This window comes from Callionymus lyra, chromosome 4 (assembly GCF_982586985.1).
Source record: "Callionymus lyra chromosome 4, fCalLyr1.hap1.1, whole genome shotgun sequence".
Lineage (NCBI taxonomy): Eukaryota > Metazoa > Chordata > Actinopteri > Syngnathiformes > Callionymidae > Callionymus > Callionymus lyra.
This window is the reverse complement of record NC_141821.1, coordinates 22627549-22645048: the sequence shown is the minus strand read 5'-3', so window position 1 is coordinate 22645048 and position 17500 is coordinate 22627549. Positions and strand designations below refer to the sequence as shown.

Here is a 17500-nt window from a genome sequence, read left to right as displayed (position 1 = left end):
GAGAACATGGTAGTAGAACATGCTGCTCTGTATGGACAAGAAACTTCACAGTTAACCTTCCCTGGAAGTCAGTCCTGAGCTTTTATCCCTCGTGTTGTCTCAGGTTCAATGTGACACGAAGACCAAAAGACCAGAAGACCACAGACACATTTGTTTTTGGGACATTTGGGTCACCTCGACCCTGGGATAACACAAGGATTAAAAAAAATTGCGTATCGTTTTGATTGTTTAAGCGCTTTGTGACCTTGGTCTGGAAAAGAGCTCTACAAATATAAATTACTAACCTACTCTTTTTCTTTATGGCTTTTGGCTGAACAGAACCGTGATATTTTTAGAGCCCAGTAGGTGGCGCCCTCAAACGTGAGGGTTCAATAGAATAGCTTTATTAAGCAATAAAATAGTGCGCAAACCGCCATCTAGTGGACTCTGCTAATGAGTACAAAGCTTTAGAAGCTTCATTTCACAAATTACTAATACTTACTTACTTACAAATGTGTTTTCAAACAGAAAAACTAAATGTGATGAATGGAAACAAAAGAAAAGATGTCAGCTGAGTGCCCCTCAAAAATAGTTCTGAGCAATGACTCTCCATTCATTTTGTTAAACTTTTTTATTGGTATACATTCAGTACTTACATACACACAAAGTAATCCGTGTGCACACAAACACACACACACACTCACACACGCAGACACACACACACACACACACCTCATTACAAGGGACTGGAGAGTTTTTCCTCAACAGAAAAGTCATCAGACCGAAATCTTTGTGTTTCTGAAGCTGGAGTTATCCCTAGAACCAAAACAAACATCAGGTTATTTAATATACTGTTAATATAGTATATAGAAAATGACTGGAGTAGGTTTGTCGTCTTCAAACAATGGTCATTAATCAAGCAATAACTTCTATGTATATGATCATGTGACCAATAGAAACGAAAACAAGCAGTGTTTTGTCACGACAATAGTGATGCAGGAACTTGGAAATGTTTAGACTCAACACTTAAATTAAATTCTTAGGAGTTTTTTTTCTTCTTATCGTTTATGTTGTACCATACATTTAAATCAACAAGACATGGAAGAAATCAAGGTGCCATTTTCTGGGGTTTTTAGTAGTTAATAACAATTTAAGTATTCCAAGGGTCTTCTCCAGTCCCCTCGCAACAAATCCTTCAAAGACTTTCTGGATCCAAATGTCTACCTTTGTCCAACTTTTGTACGCCAGAAATATGTGCAGTATTGTTGCAAAATATTACCTTACTCAGGTTTACTGTCACCATGATAACTTGCATTATACAGATGAGAGCTTTTGATATCTTCCTTATTGTTAGTAGTTTTCATAGTTGTAATACCTGAGGCTGTCGTTGTGGGTCTTGTACTCCATAATGGTGTTAGCTGGTAGATTAAGGACTCTTCTTAGAGTGTCTCTGATTCTAGATGTTGTCGTCTGATCACAGGATGTTCTGTTCCACATAGACAAGATGTCTTCCTGAAACGCAGAGGATTGAAGAGACAAGAGTTGAGGCCAGACGACAGAACCTAAAAGAATGCAGTTTTACGACTGGATTTTTCAAGGATGCAGACTAAAGTCATGACTTCACCTGGAAACGTATGGAAACCACTGCCCCGCAGATCTCTTCTCCCACCATGAACTGTTCACCCAACATGGCTAGAATGATGTTTTCCCAGAAACGACTTGCCAGACCCTTACGAAGACGAATAATCCACTTTCCCCCGTTTCGATTTCGTTCATCCTGGACGACAGACGAAGAAAAATAAATTAGTTTCATCTAGATTAGATCTAGATACACACAAACGCATGAATGTACACAGACAATGATGTCTTATCTAAAGTTTAAGTTGCAAATCCTGCAGTCCAGACTGATCTTATTTATACATTCATCCCAGCTCGGATTATATAATAAAATCTCTTTTTCCTAAAACGCAATTTACTTGTGACAAATGATTGCAGTAACATATACTGTAAATAAATACCTTTGTCAGCTCTTAGAAATACTACCATTTAAGGATGTTTATTAATCAAATACAAGGCTTAAGAGTTTCAACAATCAATGTCTAGTTTACTCTTTCTACGTTTTTACCTATTCTTTCCAACCAACATCCAGCATCAATTTTAAAGCAGCCTCCTAAGGTGACTACTATAAACCAGCCATAACCAATCAAAGTAGGAAATAAAGTTAAGTTCCAAGGTTATCTCAATCAAGTTGTAAATTAATTCATGTTAACTATTGAACACAGACCCCCGGACCCGATTTCACTTCACACAGTCCCCCTAATCGTAAAAAGGTCCTGGTGAGAAACCTGATAAATATTAATCCCAAACATACATTTACAGTGAAAGTACGATTTTAAAAATGGTCTTTCTCACGGGGTTCCTACAGCTGTAGACAAGTTGAATTCAAATGTAACTACTGTGTAATACAATTTACGAACTCAACAATCAACCAAAATGTGTTCACATTTTTGTGTCAACATGTTTGTATTTAGTTTCATGAATGTCTTTTAAAACACATCAAGGATCCGCGGCGACCCTGACTCGAGCGTGTCTTACCTCCCACATGGGTTTAATCCCTTCTTTGAACAGATGAAAGTCACTGTGTCCACTCAAATCTCCAGGTCGCACCAGGTGACAGTAGAACCTCCAAAACTGTTCCACCTGAACAAATCGCACACAGTTGCAGATCATTAGAATGATAACAACAAATATAGAAGGATGATGTAGTTGTACCGATGCTACGGTGCCGATCTGTCTGATGTTTTGCTCGTAGCTCTGGGAACTTGCAGCTCGACTTGCAGTTCTTCTGCTGTACCAGAAGGTGTAGTTGAACTGGAGCGGATGTTCTCCTTCACCTGGACACACGAGCTGCACCGAAAAAGGATGAAGAAGTAGAGAAGATGATGTTAACTTCTGCACAGACTAGTTGAGCACCTCTCAGGTACATAGTTACCTTGTAATGGTTGGTAATGTTGGTATCACTAGTCTGATCATTGTTGTTGGTGTAAGACTCCAACTCTCTGTGTTCCTCCTCGTTGCTGGGGCTGCGAAAACCGGAAGTTAAATAAAGTACAACTATTTACCGGCGGCAAATACAAGATTGTACGAAAACTTTATTCAATTTGAACTCTGACTCTATAAATATTGGTCTTTTGTTTTTGGAATTAACAGTCAGCTGTACGATGTTAGTAGTTATCAAGAAGAGAAACAGTTTAAGAAACTAAATGGTGAATCTGTAGTTTTTTTTTGTATTTTTTAAATGTATTAAATATTTCCTACCGGTCCAAGTCAATCATGGCTTCGCATTCGTGGCTCTGAAAGTTTTTTATGAAATAATCCTCGTATATTTGTCGTTCGTTTATCCTCATGCAGCTTCCGAAACAGAATGACGAACAGCTCCCACCTCTGCGCATGTGCAAGACAGGGAAGTGACGTATAATAGCGATTAAAGGGGTGTTATTCCAATCTCGCGAGAACTCAGAAATCTAAGATTATTTATTCAATTTCATAATCAACTGGTTGAAAAAAAATTACGGCATGATATCAGAATGAGTTACTTCAAAAAGATGAGTTTCTTCAAAAAGAATGAAATAGAAAAGGGTGAAGAATTAAGAAAGGCAGACATTCTCGGAGTTCTCGTGTGATTTTTATCTACCGGAAATGACGTACTATATGTAGGCCGACATACTTTTTACACTGTTGCATTTGTACTTATGTTCGTGAAGATTAAACACGATACAGCCAGAGAATTAAATGTATCAGACTTTGGTACTTTATTGTTGTTTTGGTCCCTTGAGGCGAAATATAAAAAAGAACAAAAAAATCAATGTATTCCAAATCTATTGGACAAATGCTTATTTTGTCACCATTCACAAATATTTGTGGGGGGAAAGTTCAACCTGACATGGGATCTGTAAGAAAGAACTTTATCCCAGAAGAACAGATAATTTATCTTGTATTTAACCACTCTTTTATTTTTTTACTCTGCCTATTTGTCCATTATTCTGAACTGGACAATTAGTTACCATAACACAACAATCCTTTTCTTGAAGTTAATACTTCAGATAGTAAAACTTCAAATGATTTCTTTCTTCAAATATGCTAAATACTGTCACAAGAAAGACAAGGAAACAAGGAGAATTTAGATCAATATCATTTGTTGATCCTTTATTAATGTAGTAATCGAGGGAGTATTTTTGAAAGAAGGAATCAACGCTTACAATAGGAGGGGAAGAAGACGTGTGAATACAACTTACACACAAGTTTGACAAACGATGACAAGAGACAAAAAAAAAACATCTCATCAAATGTGCAGCTTCTGCATCCACATACTGTTGAACATCCTTGACTCACATGCAACCAATGATGTGTTGATGAAACCTCATGAAGCACTGTGCTTATTGTGAGAGTCCACTAGATGGCACTGTCTTGTCTACAGTCTATTGAGTTGAACAGCTATTCTATTAAAACCTCACATCATTTTAAAACTGAGCGTAGCGCCTCTAAAAACTCTGTGTCATGAAGCTTCATCAACACATGACTGGTTGTGTCGCTCTCTTTTTGCGGATACTATTTCCCCCTCCCTCGCTTCTCTCACTTTGGAAGCGGTCTTTAATCATTCCAGAAGTATGGACAGAAGGAAGTATGAACGTTTGTTTAGACAATTCATCCTTTTCTTAAGTAGCTCCGTTGCGTCCAAGTCTGTGGTTTCAGGTGTAGTTCATATGAGTTGCTCAATAAATTAACATGTAACGACACTGACAGAAACAGTAATAGCACCAGGAAGGAACAACATATGAGGAGACAGATCAATGTGATAAGACAGATGTCACGGGACAGAGTTGGCAGTGTAGTTCAAAGCAGTCTTGTAAGCTGTAAACAGTTCACCAAATACACAATCTACAATATAAAGAGATTAAAATGTTGTTGTTGCTGTTTTTTTAAACTAATTGAACGATCAACATCTAATCATAGACTCTGAAGTTTTCTGTGCAACAAGCAGCAACAAGTGTGTCACGGTGCTGTGATCTGGTTTGGCATTGTTCCTCTATTGCTCTTTGACTTGTTAATAGTAGCATTAACAGTGTAAACATCTGTGACGGCTCCGTCGGCCGAAGATTAAGATTCTGTGAAGTGAATTGATATGTCTAACAACAGAAAAATAAAGAACGGCAGTGACAGTCTCGGGGAGGTAAAGCTGCACCGAGGGACTGGGAGAAGAAAGAAAAGGATCTCGACATGTGAAAATGTAACAATATAGGATATGTTTACATGTCAGCTAATGATAAATAAACCATGGGAAGTGGCTCTACATATTAAGCACACAAAAGGACAAGAGAATTTCTTCATTGACACGAGTGTAATTTCAACATGCATCTGTTGTCCCCGCGACTTCACTTGTCGTTGATCCGGAGTTTGAAGGACACTCGACCAGCGAACTTGTCTCTCTCGCTGCCTTCCAGAAGATTGTTGGATGTGAGTTTACACTCCACGTTGATGTCCGAATTCAGAGTGAGGTTCAAAAACTTCACCGCCACGAGTGGTTGAGTGTAGTTAACCTGAGGAGACACGTCACACAATCATATTATTCATTCGAAATTGGATTTCATTGGATAAGGTTTACCTATCTTGTACTTTATATAGCACTTTAAATAACATGGTTCATAAATCACTACTTTGATACATCATTTCATTTCAATGTTTTCTCTCAATAAAATAAATGTTTTCCTTCACATCAACGATTAGAAAAGATAAGCTTGAAAACAAAAAGATGAAGAAAGCAACCTTTTGACTTGGAACATTTCTAAATGTTCATCAAAAACGTTTCTTTCAGTGTGTCCAAACCAACTTGCGTTGCCCTTGTAGTTTGTCTGATCTTGACCTTTCCTGATCCCTTCTATTGCTAGTCGCGGGTTTGACCTCCTTTTAACGTTAAAATGTCCTCAATTCGTCATGGTATAGATTAAGATATGTGTTCCTTATACATACTTATCCATAATAATGTCACAGCAACTCATAGTTTCTGCAGACTTATGAGTTGATGGAGACTCTGATTGTGTTTCCTGCTGCTGTCCAAACTACTCTGACCTCAACAGGACCTGTGTTAGATATTGGCATTTTTTGAAATACCAAAAAACACATTCAAAGTCCCTTAAACCCTCTCTCGCTATTGAACAAGTAGTTTGTTCCACATTAAGATGCCTTCACTAGTTGCTTCCCTGTGATTTGTGGAATATATAATATCCATTACAAGGTAGCTAGAGTATTGACTGATTTTGTTTTGCCTTTATTTAGTCTCATCATTTTCCATTTCCTCTCGGTCTTCATGACCTTCACTAACACACAGCTGGAAGCCGCCAAGGAAATACCAGCCAAAGGCAGTTTTGAAATCCACCTGGTACTGGTCTGGTTTTCACATTGCCTGGATTCCAGACTGGTAAAAGCGATCCCGTGTCTGGCATCTTGTGGTCTTGTATTTGAACTCTTCGGACAGACAATGATATATTGGTGTTGGAATTGTTTAACTTATTTGTTTTACTATGTTTTCACCTCTATGTGTGTTTTTTTCTCTCGGCCTCTCTCGATTTGGACACTATCAACACTAACTTTGAACTGGTAGAGTGTACTAGTAAGAGTTTAACCAAGCATCTATTTGGATAATAACATATTTTTTAAATTAAAGTGGCAGGAATAATACAATGTATTTATCCTTATTCCTATTTTTTAGTCATGGTCTTGGCATTGCAATACCTCAGTTGACCAGCATGCACATGCCAGGATTCAGCGTACATGAGTAATACGCTCGTTTTTAACATTTAAGAAACACTCACAGTTTGGTAATAGATCAGAAGCAAATACAAACAGCCAAATCTCACACGATTACTAGTGTAGCTGTCAATAGAACCACTGTGGACTTTTTTATTTCTTCAAAAATTATACAATTTACCAAAAATCAAAAAGACAAATTATGTGGTCAGTTTCTTGCAACCACATGTATAATTCATTTAATGACAAATACATGTGAAAAAAACCAAATACCTGTCAAGTAAGATAAGTGTTTTAAAGTGTAAGAGCTTTTTAATCCATTTTTATTTGCACAATTTCCAGTTACCTGAGCTTTTTTTCCATAATATGGGTAGTACATGAGGTTAAAGGCGGCATCAGAAGGATAGTAAGCCAGCTCTCCCATTTTATCACCTTCTTCTTTCTGTGGAAAAAAAAGTAATCAAGAGTTTTAATTGATTGTGTTTTTCTTTGAGGTTAAATCATGAGTACAAAGTCATACAGGAATTCAGACAGAGAAGAGTCACTTAAAGATGTACCTTTGCACTGCAAGAGACGTAAGGTGACTGACCGTCTTTCCCTGGCAACATGCCGATAACCTGAAAAGATGGTGTGTTAAAATATTGACATGTTTGGAAAATATAATCTTATACAATCTATAATGTGAAAGTTACTCTTCGACCTGAAGTTTCAGTGTTATCACATTAACAAACAACCAGCATTTATTTTCAGGATATCTCCGATAGTATCATGAGATATTTATGATCCATATATGAATCTATAGTTTGTGAATTCACAACAGATAGATCATTTTACCCTTTTAAAATTCTCTGGATTATCCTTGTAGTTTAAATATACTTTTACCATTTGCACAATACAACTTTCAAAAACGATTTCTTCAAAAATCAAATCTCGGAGTTCCAATGTTACAAGCACATAAACATACCCGGTTAAGCTTGATGAGAACGCAAGGTTGACCTTTGCTGTAACCGTAAGACCCGTCGGTCGTCCCAGAGCATTCCCCTAGAGAGGTACGATTAAACTGACAGGAGCGTTTTGGATTGTTCCTCACCTGGTAAAAAAAGAGAAAGAAACAGTTACAAAATGATGGCAGCGCAGATTTGTTAATGTGGATAAACAGGTGGTTGGACCATGGACCATATAACATCCATAAATAATTCTGTCTCTTGATGACTATTTAGCTTGTCTTGATCAAGCTCCACTATTACCATTCACGCTATTCACTGCACTTGCCTGAAGTAATTACTTTTATAAAAAACACGCCTACAAAAAAATATAATCCAACTCCAATATCTCCATCATGGGCCAAAAAAATGTGTCTTATAGTCACCACAGACAAACCAAGGTTGGGATGGGGTATCGTACTACAGGAGAAGCTTAGTAAGAACTTAAGAACTAAAGACTAAAACTGTTGACAGATGACAGTCGATGTCGCCCGGCCTGGGTCTTAATGTAACATCTGGTCTCATGGATCATCAATTGATCATGAGAAAGAAGAGCGACAGCCCCAAATTACTCCAGAGGTTTACACGACAAACCAAAAAACGACTGGCAAAGAGAAGGAAGGAATGTATTCACACAAGGTGTGTAAACTGTGGGTGCAATTGAAAGACAATAGCTTTGAAATTCTGAAGAATTAACAGCAAGCTGAGTTGATATCTGAAGTATAGAAGACTTACAGAGGAGTGAAGACAGGACAAAAACAATCTAATAAGAATGAAGGTGATTACAGAGGAACTATTTAATTGTTGCAAGGAGAGGCAGCATATGGCAGTTCATAAATGCCACAATTCCACTAAAGATAATTGGATAAAACAATGCTCATAGGACAGGTTTAAGAAGCAGGTGTATCGATGCTTGCTGAAATACACGGTATATAAAGCAGGTATTTCCCCAAGTGTGCATCGATCAGAATCAGAATCCGAATCCTTTATTTGTCCCGCGAGGGGAAATTCGGTTTAAACAGCAATATACAAAAAATAAAAACACCCAGAAATAAAAATAAAATGAAAAAAATCTAAATAGAATAGAATAAAAATCTGCCCTATATTATATATATACACTAACATATTTACAAAAATAACAAGAAGAAAAGGTGCTGTTAAATATTATCTGGCTGTGTTCTTGTTGTGGAGTCTGATGGCAGCAGGGAGGTAGGACCTGCCATACCTCTCCCTCACACACCTGGGATGGAGCATCCTATCTCTGTTCCACTTCACTGTTAAGTGAGGTGAAAAAAATGGACGACAGAAGTGATTTTTCATGCTCAGGCTACACAGGAACTCCCGATGGAACGCTCTTTGTCACCTCAGATTTTCACGGACACTCTCCTGACAAGGTGGAGAGACGCCTCAGGCGAGTAAATCCACTGGAGCTGAGTTGAGCGTCTGCTGCACCTCTTACCCAGTCTGTAGCTGGCCTTTGTCCTGAACCAGTCATAGCTCCAGCGCCGTGGCACTTTGCCAGGAAGGAGTAAAAACACTTTGATGTGTAACTCAGAAAATCTGAATGTTATCCATTGATTTGAGAGACCGTTGGTATCTCAGATGGTCGTTCTCCATCAAACTCACAACACTTTCAGCTTGAATGGCTCTGCACCCCCGCCTCTGAAACCTCCCCCCGAGCATCCTTGACATCAACACTCTAACCCTTTAAATAACACCTTAAAATCACACCTCTTCAAATGAGCTGATTCCACTGCACCTCTCAGCCCATTGCTGTCAGAATATTCAATAAAAACATAAATATAATGTTTAATTAGGATCCCCTTGCTTCCACTTCTGTACTTCTGTAATGTGTGTACTTTTACTAATGATCATTTTTGTTGATATAGTTATCATCATTTAATTTTATATTGTATTTTTTACTATTATTATTTTTATTCTGATTATTAATTTTATTTTACTTGTATTTATTATTTATATTTATTCATTTATTAACAGTTTATTATTATGTAATACTGTATGTTTTAAATATCTTCTTTGGGTAACTTCTGTGAATACTCAAATTTGCCTAATGTGGGAAGAATTCAGGGAGGAATGAAGAATAAAGGCAATCAATTGATCTATTAATCAATCAATTAAAAGTGATTCATTTTCTGTAGTCCACCCAAAAGTGTATCTTTTAACTTTTGTCATTTTATCTTTGTTTTGCACTTTGTTTTGAAAGGCGTCCAAAAAAGAAAATCTATTTTATTATTATTAACATAAAAGGTTTATTAATTCACAAAAAAAGTGGTTATTTTAAACAAGTAAATTACATTAATTGTTGAGTATTATTTACTTAAATAGCTCCCTGATGATGAACCCTAATATTGCACACTATGACTTGAAAATATTTACTATTATCTAATTGATTAAATATACTTGTTTGTTGTTGTCTTTTCAAGTGAGTGATCATATTAGACATATTTGATCAAGGGTACATTGAAGCAGAGGACAAAAACAAATCATATAAGATGGATGAGAGGATAAGGGAGGATGAACAGTCGACAGGTAAAAGGAGAGAGAGAGACGGCTCTACCTCTCCACTGTCCTCTTGAATAAAGTACTGATCGCGAGGACAGTCGTCATTGGTCAGGAGCTGGTAGTCGTTGTTGTACGCTGTGAAGGCATCAAAGGACAGACGTGTTCACCGCACGAATGATGACGTCATCAACGTTCGAATGAGGAGGGTTCTTACGGGCCAAGAAGGCGTCCAGGTTCTGGGCGAAGCTGGACCAGCTGCTGTTGTCCGACAGAGAATAGCTGATCTCTAACTGGTCCCCCTTCGGACGAATCATCACCCCTGAAACATACGAACTTCATCACGACGGTGGATTAACAGCTAAACACTCTCAAGTAAGAACCAGCACTTGGCTCACACCAGAGAGTTAAAAGCAACATTGCTGACTAGGCTTTTCATTTATTCATGAAAAGTGTGTACAAGTACACACTGAGCCCAAAGCAACACATGCAGGGCTCAGCCGTGAATGCAGCAACATCTCATTAATGTTTATTAGGCGTTTTATTATCTCTAAGTGAATGCATCTTCCTAACCCTCTTATTTGAAATTCATTGGCAACGTATAAGTAGACGTCTTACGATGTCGAGCATTTGAAAGCCATGATCTTAATGTCTTATAACCCGCTTGAAAGAAAAGCTTAGAAATGATCATGTGGACAACTGACCTCTCAGAGAAAGTCTTAGGGGGGATAGTAACTCCATCAAGTCAAGAAAAAGGGGGCACAAGACCCCCAGTTCATTTTTAAGATTTAATTAGATTTAAACTATTTTTTATAACATTCATTAAAGAATAATTTCAGAATTGTAATGTGCCGTGACTTGGAAAATCCCCATCAAATTTCCGAAATTGTCAAAAAAATTGCCTGAAAATTAGTAAAAGTTTTACGAGGGGGCTATTGGAAAAGGTCAAGGTGACGAGGGACCCAAAGGGGAAAAGACCCCCATTGAAATCCAAGTGTTCATCCTAGTGTTCTCGTTTGCCTAAGTGGAATACTGAAGCTCAACATCATATTATTAAGAACTCTTTGAAGCTTCCGTCTTCTTGGACCTGTAACATTTTTTTTTCTACAGGTGGGACATGATTGTATAGTTTCACAATAATAATAATAAATTAAATATTATGTTAAATATGCTTGTTTTTATTACATAAAGAAATTTTAAAATTGTGTGTTGCTGTGTAGAGAAGCTGTTTTATACAAAATAAATGTCTTCCTGAAACAAGCCAAGGGAGGTTCAGCTTTTTGAGTGGGATTCACTGACCCGGAGTCTCCAAACGGTCCTGCCAGGTGGGTTTGTAGTCATCTAGTGACAGCATCATGACGTACATGGTCAACACAAACATCCCGGCGAGGAACAGGTAGAACACGAAGTAGAAGAGCAGAACCAGACCTGATGAGGAAACACAGTGGAAGGTCAGATGGACGATCATTAGACAATCATTCATACAACACACTGTGACTCAACCACCACCCTATGATGTGCATATTGTTTTTACAATCACACAGAGCAGAATTTCATTTATTTTTCGTTGTTTTATTCAATCCACTTTATACTCTCCTCCCCCACCTTGGGTTATAATCTTTTCCCGTTATGCTGCTCTCCCCTGCCATTGACCTAGTTGAGGATGAATGGAGGGGGAGGGGCTAATCTGCCTACAGATCTGTTGTGAAACTGGTTGATGCACATAAACATGGCGTGAATCTTATAGTTGTGTTCTCACCAAAAATGCATGGGTTTTGTCATGATTTACAAATGATCAGAAGATTATAACCCAACAAAACAATCTAAATTAATGTTCTTGACCACGAAAGAAACTTTCAAACAATTAATGGAAATAATGTGAAATATCAGTTCAATTTTTATATATTTAAGTCTTGATAGCTGAATTAATTGTGTCTATAGTTTATTCATCCATCAGTTGTGTATTCATCTGTCTAACTGTTAGAAGACATCCAGTTATAATAATTATAATACATTTCAAACAGCAAAAAACATCAAAACATCATTAAAACACAGCAGTGAAAATTGGATGAAATGGCAGAAAAGGTAGAAAATAAATGAGGTGCACTATGCGGTTTTGAACCGATGACTTTTCAGTTGAGATTTGATGCACCTCAGAACAGCCCACAGCACTAAAAAATAGATTTTTGGAACCTCCAGGATAGAGCGTCTTCTACCAAATTCAGCTCTAGACAAGTGAAGAATCATTCAAGTTTTAGAAGTCATTTTCTTTTCACTGCTACTCACATCATCAAAACATAAAGACTAAATTCCTCCGACACACAGCACTTGACTGGACTGTCGTGTCAGCGCCACAGGATCTTCAGAGGCAACATTTGAACCAAGAACAAACACACACTTCAACTGGTCAGTTCAACAAACTCTTCACGACTTAATGCAAAATCAGGAGATCTCTGGATCGTCCAACTCTGTCACAACTGGTTGTGAATCACAAAGACTGATGAGGAAACATAAACAAAACAATGGTGCAAAGACAAAAACTGTGACAGTGCTGGAAAGATGTCAAAAAAGAAAATGAAAACTGTGCTGATGAATTGACAGTCCAGCCCAGTGTGAGCATGCAGACCTGACTTGTGGCTAAATAATACAGAATAAAAAAAACATAAGCTCTAATAGGAATTCTGTTGATTTTAGAACAGGTAGTCTATAAGTGAAACCTAAAGCAGATCAAAATGGTATAATATAGTCATTTCTTTGGACACTTGGAGGTCCATGTAACCACTATTCTACACCAGTGTTTCATTATTTCCCTCAAGACTGAAGTATCACGGATGCTACTGTAGCTTTGAGCAAGAGAACATTGAGAAAACAAATATGACAAGAATCCATAATAAAAATGTTGTTTCTCTGCTCTCTGGGGACGACACAATAGGGAGAAGCCAGAAACAAATACAGTGTTGAGATGCTGCTTTAGTGAGCAGATCAGGTTACAAATCACTTACAATGCAACAGTTTCAAAGTGTTTTTCGTCATCAATCTGGTTCAGTAAGAGAAAAGTGTACCGTGTATGCTATATTTATTTCCAGTCCTCTTTGTTCATATTTCCACTAAGGGTTTGTATAAACCACCTCTTCCTCTTGGTCATTTTCAATTTTATTTTCTTTACTTCTTTTTTTTGTCTCTTTTGAATATTTCTTTGAATTTGTAATATTTTCTTCTTCTTTTTTTAATTGTATCTCTTGAATGATTGATTTACTCACTGTACACATAATAGGATAAAAAACATACGAAAATAATTTAAAATTGCCATCTGAATACATATTGTAAAGGTACATCGTACATTTATAAGGGCAGTAGAAAACATTTATTTTGGAACTTTAAACAGTAATAATATAATAATCGATCTGAAAGTATTTTATCTAGGAGACATTACTGTAAAATAATCCTCTATGTTACTTCGAAGAAATTGCACAAATACACATAGACTTGCCATCAACATTTCTGTTCCTTGTTTTAAGTACATTTTTATGTTAAAATGTTAGCTTGGCATCAATGAACACTGAAATTTGACCAATTACAAATAATGTGATAAGTAATTTGCTTTCACAAGCTCCCATATGAGGATATAATGAAAATAATACATTTTGGCGAATTGACAGTTTTATAAATGAATCAATGCTAAACAAAGACACATGACACATGCACACATTTATTTCCCCCAAAAAATCTAATTTCAATGTTGTGGTCTTGTTATTATGTTCATCATTTTTAGTTTATTGCTTTATTTTGTGACGTTTTTTCTCTTAGGGCCACTGCAGTTTTACTACATTCAAAGTTTATTAACCATTTTCCATACATTTTTTTTCAATTATTAGAAGAATGAAACTACTTTATTCCTGCTTTTCAACTGGCTTTATAGCATAAATGCACAGGAACCAACTGAACTTAACCCACACATATTCCAAGATGAGTCTGCCTGACCTTTGAGCTCTCAGACTCACACACTACTCTACTTTACTTACTAGTTTTCACTTGTCAGAACCGATATTTGAAATGCAGTTTCAGCAAGTCAAAAACACAGTAAAAATTGTCTGATTTTACTAACTACCCTGTGTCCAAATAAATGCTAACATGTGAAATGTGTTATGTCTGATCTTAAAGCAGCAATTGATGGGTTTTTTTTAAACCCCCCCAGAGTCTGAACAGTGTAACTGCAATGTCTTGGAACCTCTGTTGCCACATACAGCATGCACATTTTTTGTTCATGTTGTTGTATCCGTTTCTTGTTTAATCCTCCAGGTTATTTCAAAAGATTAATCAGTTCTTCATATTGATGTAAAGAAATGTTGGTGGTGAAATAAAAGCAAGACATGAATTATGACTGTTCAAAATAAACAAATTACTACAAAAAAATTAACAAAACGTATATCATCAAAATGTTACATACTGTTGCTTTAAAATCTGGAACATCTAATAAGTAGTGATTTTGAAAATTATTTCAAAAGACGTCATAGTGTCATAATAAAGAGAAAGACAGAGAATCCAGTTAAAAAAATTGAATGAAGAATATTGGAACTAGAATGGAGAATCACAAAAAAAGAGGGTCAAGGTTAGAGGTGTAGAAAAGCAGGAAGTGGAAGAAAATGGGGAAGTAAAGTCTGCTGGTTGGTGATCAGTGCTTATGTTGTTAACAGTGTCCTGTGAAGAGGATTACAATAACAGGATCAATACCGTCTGATCACATGATCCTCCTCGGGTCTACCCCGCTGATGACCCCACAACAGACCCGGGTTCTTTCTCATACACCCACATCATCATCATCATCATGACATCATGACTCCCCTCTGACAAATCCTGTGCACATCCAGTTTTTTTTTTTTACCCAGTAACGACAGGGCCATCGCTTTATCCTCCATTACAACCCGTCCATGTTCTCACTGTACTTCAAGGGCCACCTATGACTCATATTTTCAACAGTTGTGCTGAAACACCAGATTATATTTGCTAGACAACATCAGTTTTGATGTTAAGTTTTGCCTGAAGCTGAAGTGCAACAGCAGGCGATGGGTGAGTCTGAAGTGGATGATGGCGTGTCAGACCTGCCCAGGTTGACCTCAGACTCTCCGCCAATGTCAGGCCGGACAGCGTGACTCCTCTCAGCCAATCATGTCGCCGGAACAGATCACATTGTTTCACATTTAAATACATATTTATAGCGCAAGAAAAAAATCTCTGTGTTAATATTCACCGACTTAAATAATAGATCAGGTGAGCGGATAGAACGCATTAAAAAGGAAAATAAAAGGAACAAATAAGTGGATTTATTTACCCCAGCTTGAAGCGGTTCGGCCGAGCAGCTCGTGGGTCCGCGGGTTCCAGAAAAATTCCCGCCAGTCGCCCGAGCCTTTGCGGTCGTCCTGCTTGGTGGCGGACATGATGGTGGTGGCAAGAGATGGGGATGAAGGTGATGGTTGTTGCTCGTGGGATGGAAGAAGTCGCGGGGGTCCCCGTCCACGTGGTTAATCGCGTCAGACCCAGAGAAGAGGGGGAAAAGGTTCCCGGTATTGATCCGGTCCAGCGATGATGGAACGGATGAGAGACCACGACAGATGGAGAGATACGGATTGCGTCACTGTAATAAACCCCCCCACCCCAGTGCCGTGTGACGTCAAACGAGCGCTCGCGGTTCTGACCAATGACAGGGGCCACTCGTCGGACAATGTCACGTTAGTCCGAGCGTAGACGGATTATTTGTAATAGTAATTTATTTTTAACTCCATCCATCTACAATTTACAGTTGTGGCCCACAATGAGAATAGTCGTTTCCTGGAGATGGGGATTATTTCTATTTTCAGGAGAACATTAAAACATTTTTTGTTTCAAACTATTGCAATCCTTTTGGATTTGTAAAATGACATGTTGAAGGGAACACATCAATGGCATATCAGCATTAGGAGAGGTGTTGACAGGCTCTCTCAAGCAGAAGAAGACTTGTTCTTCTCTCTCTGGTATGGTTGTCCTGGGGCCCAGACAGACGACAATGGTACAGAACTGGATTTTAGATTAGATCCGTGAACAAAAAAAAACCTTTAGGCGGTTGTGGTGCATCATCAGGTCTTTAATAAGTAAGACGTGAATAATATATTTGTCCAGGGGGTATGCAGTATTTTAGGAAAAAGTAAGTAAGTAAGTAAGGGTTATTTCTAGAGCGCCTTACTAGAACTGGGTCACAAAGCGCTTTAACAATCACAAACAATACACGGTTAGATCTGTGTAGATCCATCAAATACAGAGGGAGAGGAAGATATTTCCAAAAAGCTTAGGAGTAACAGCCTAGAAGGATTTCTCTCCTCTGGTCTCAAAGCGTGTTCAGGAACCATCAGTAGATTCTGATCCACAGACCTCAGAGTCCGAGCTGGGGTGTAAGGCTGGATCAGATCACTGATGTAAGGAGGAGTCTGACCACGAATAGTTCTGAAAGTAAAAAACAGAATTTTAAAGTTGATCCTGAAAGAAACTGGCAGCCAGTGAAGAGTTTTAAGGATCGGGGAAATGTGAGTTCTTCTACTAGAGCAGGTCAGAATTCTTGCTGCAGAGTTTTGAATTAATTGCAAGCGAAAAAGGTTGTCATAAATCTATTTGTCCACCTTGACCTTTGGTTATGGTTTTGAATAAAGTACTTCTCTCTCTCTTGATGTATTTCCAGCGTGTCCTTTGAGGACAGGGCGTACATCTGAAAACGACTGCTGGCCTACGGTACTTTCTGGATGCAACTGAAATTGGAAAATGCATCAGAAATATATAATGAGACGAAAATCTGTTTTAAATGTCTCATGTATACTCAAAACTATTTCGTTTGCAAATGATGGCCATGCATTGAGAAAATGAACGTTACACACTGCCCTCTAGTGGGATTGTTCAACAACTATTATAGTGAAATTAATTCAATTGCTTCTCTCATTTTTTTGCAATTGCACCGATAGTTAATTTAAACGTAACGATACTATTCATAATAATAGATTAAAATAAATAATACAAATAAAAATACATGAATGCAATTGGAGAAAGATTTTAACGATCTAACATTAGGAGGAAAAGGAAAAAATAACTGAAAAATGAATAAAAAATTAAAATTAATAAAGGAACCATTAATTTCTGGTTAAATACGTAGTATCAATGTTATTTATGACAGATGAACATTTCTGTTTTGTTTC

The 17500-nt window shown here is 37.6% G+C and overlaps 2 protein-coding genes across 2 annotated transcripts; both read right to left on the bottom strand.

Moving 5' to 3' along the window:
- Positions 1 to 591: 591 nt before the first annotated feature.
- Positions 592 to 3420, bottom strand: LOC148082118 (eukaryotic translation initiation factor 4E type 2-like). The gene is made up of 7 exons (XM_087788126.1): positions 3298 to 3420; positions 2972 to 3062; positions 2752 to 2886; positions 2575 to 2679; positions 1604 to 1756; positions 1355 to 1491; positions 592 to 795 (listed from the first exon to the last, which is right to left on the bottom strand). Exons 1-7 carry the CDS (start codon positions 3384 to 3386, stop codon positions 756 to 758), a joined length of 750 nt encoding a protein of 249 aa, XP_087644252.1. The 5' UTR covers positions 3387 to 3420; the 3' UTR covers positions 592 to 755.
- A 796-nt stretch (positions 3421 to 4216) lies between these two features.
- On the bottom strand, positions 4217 to 15900 carry atp1b2a (ATPase Na+/K+ transporting subunit beta 2a). Its single transcript, XM_087788125.1, has 8 exons — positions 15616 to 15900; positions 11586 to 11714; positions 10504 to 10608; positions 10345 to 10424; positions 7748 to 7873; positions 7341 to 7400; positions 7130 to 7225; positions 4217 to 5576 (listed from the first exon to the last, which is right to left on the bottom strand). Exons 1-8 carry the CDS (start codon positions 15719 to 15721, stop codon positions 5412 to 5414), a joined length of 867 nt encoding a protein of 288 aa, XP_087644251.1. The 5' UTR covers positions 15722 to 15900; the 3' UTR covers positions 4217 to 5411.
- Between the last annotated feature and the right edge of the window lie 1600 nt (positions 15901 to 17500).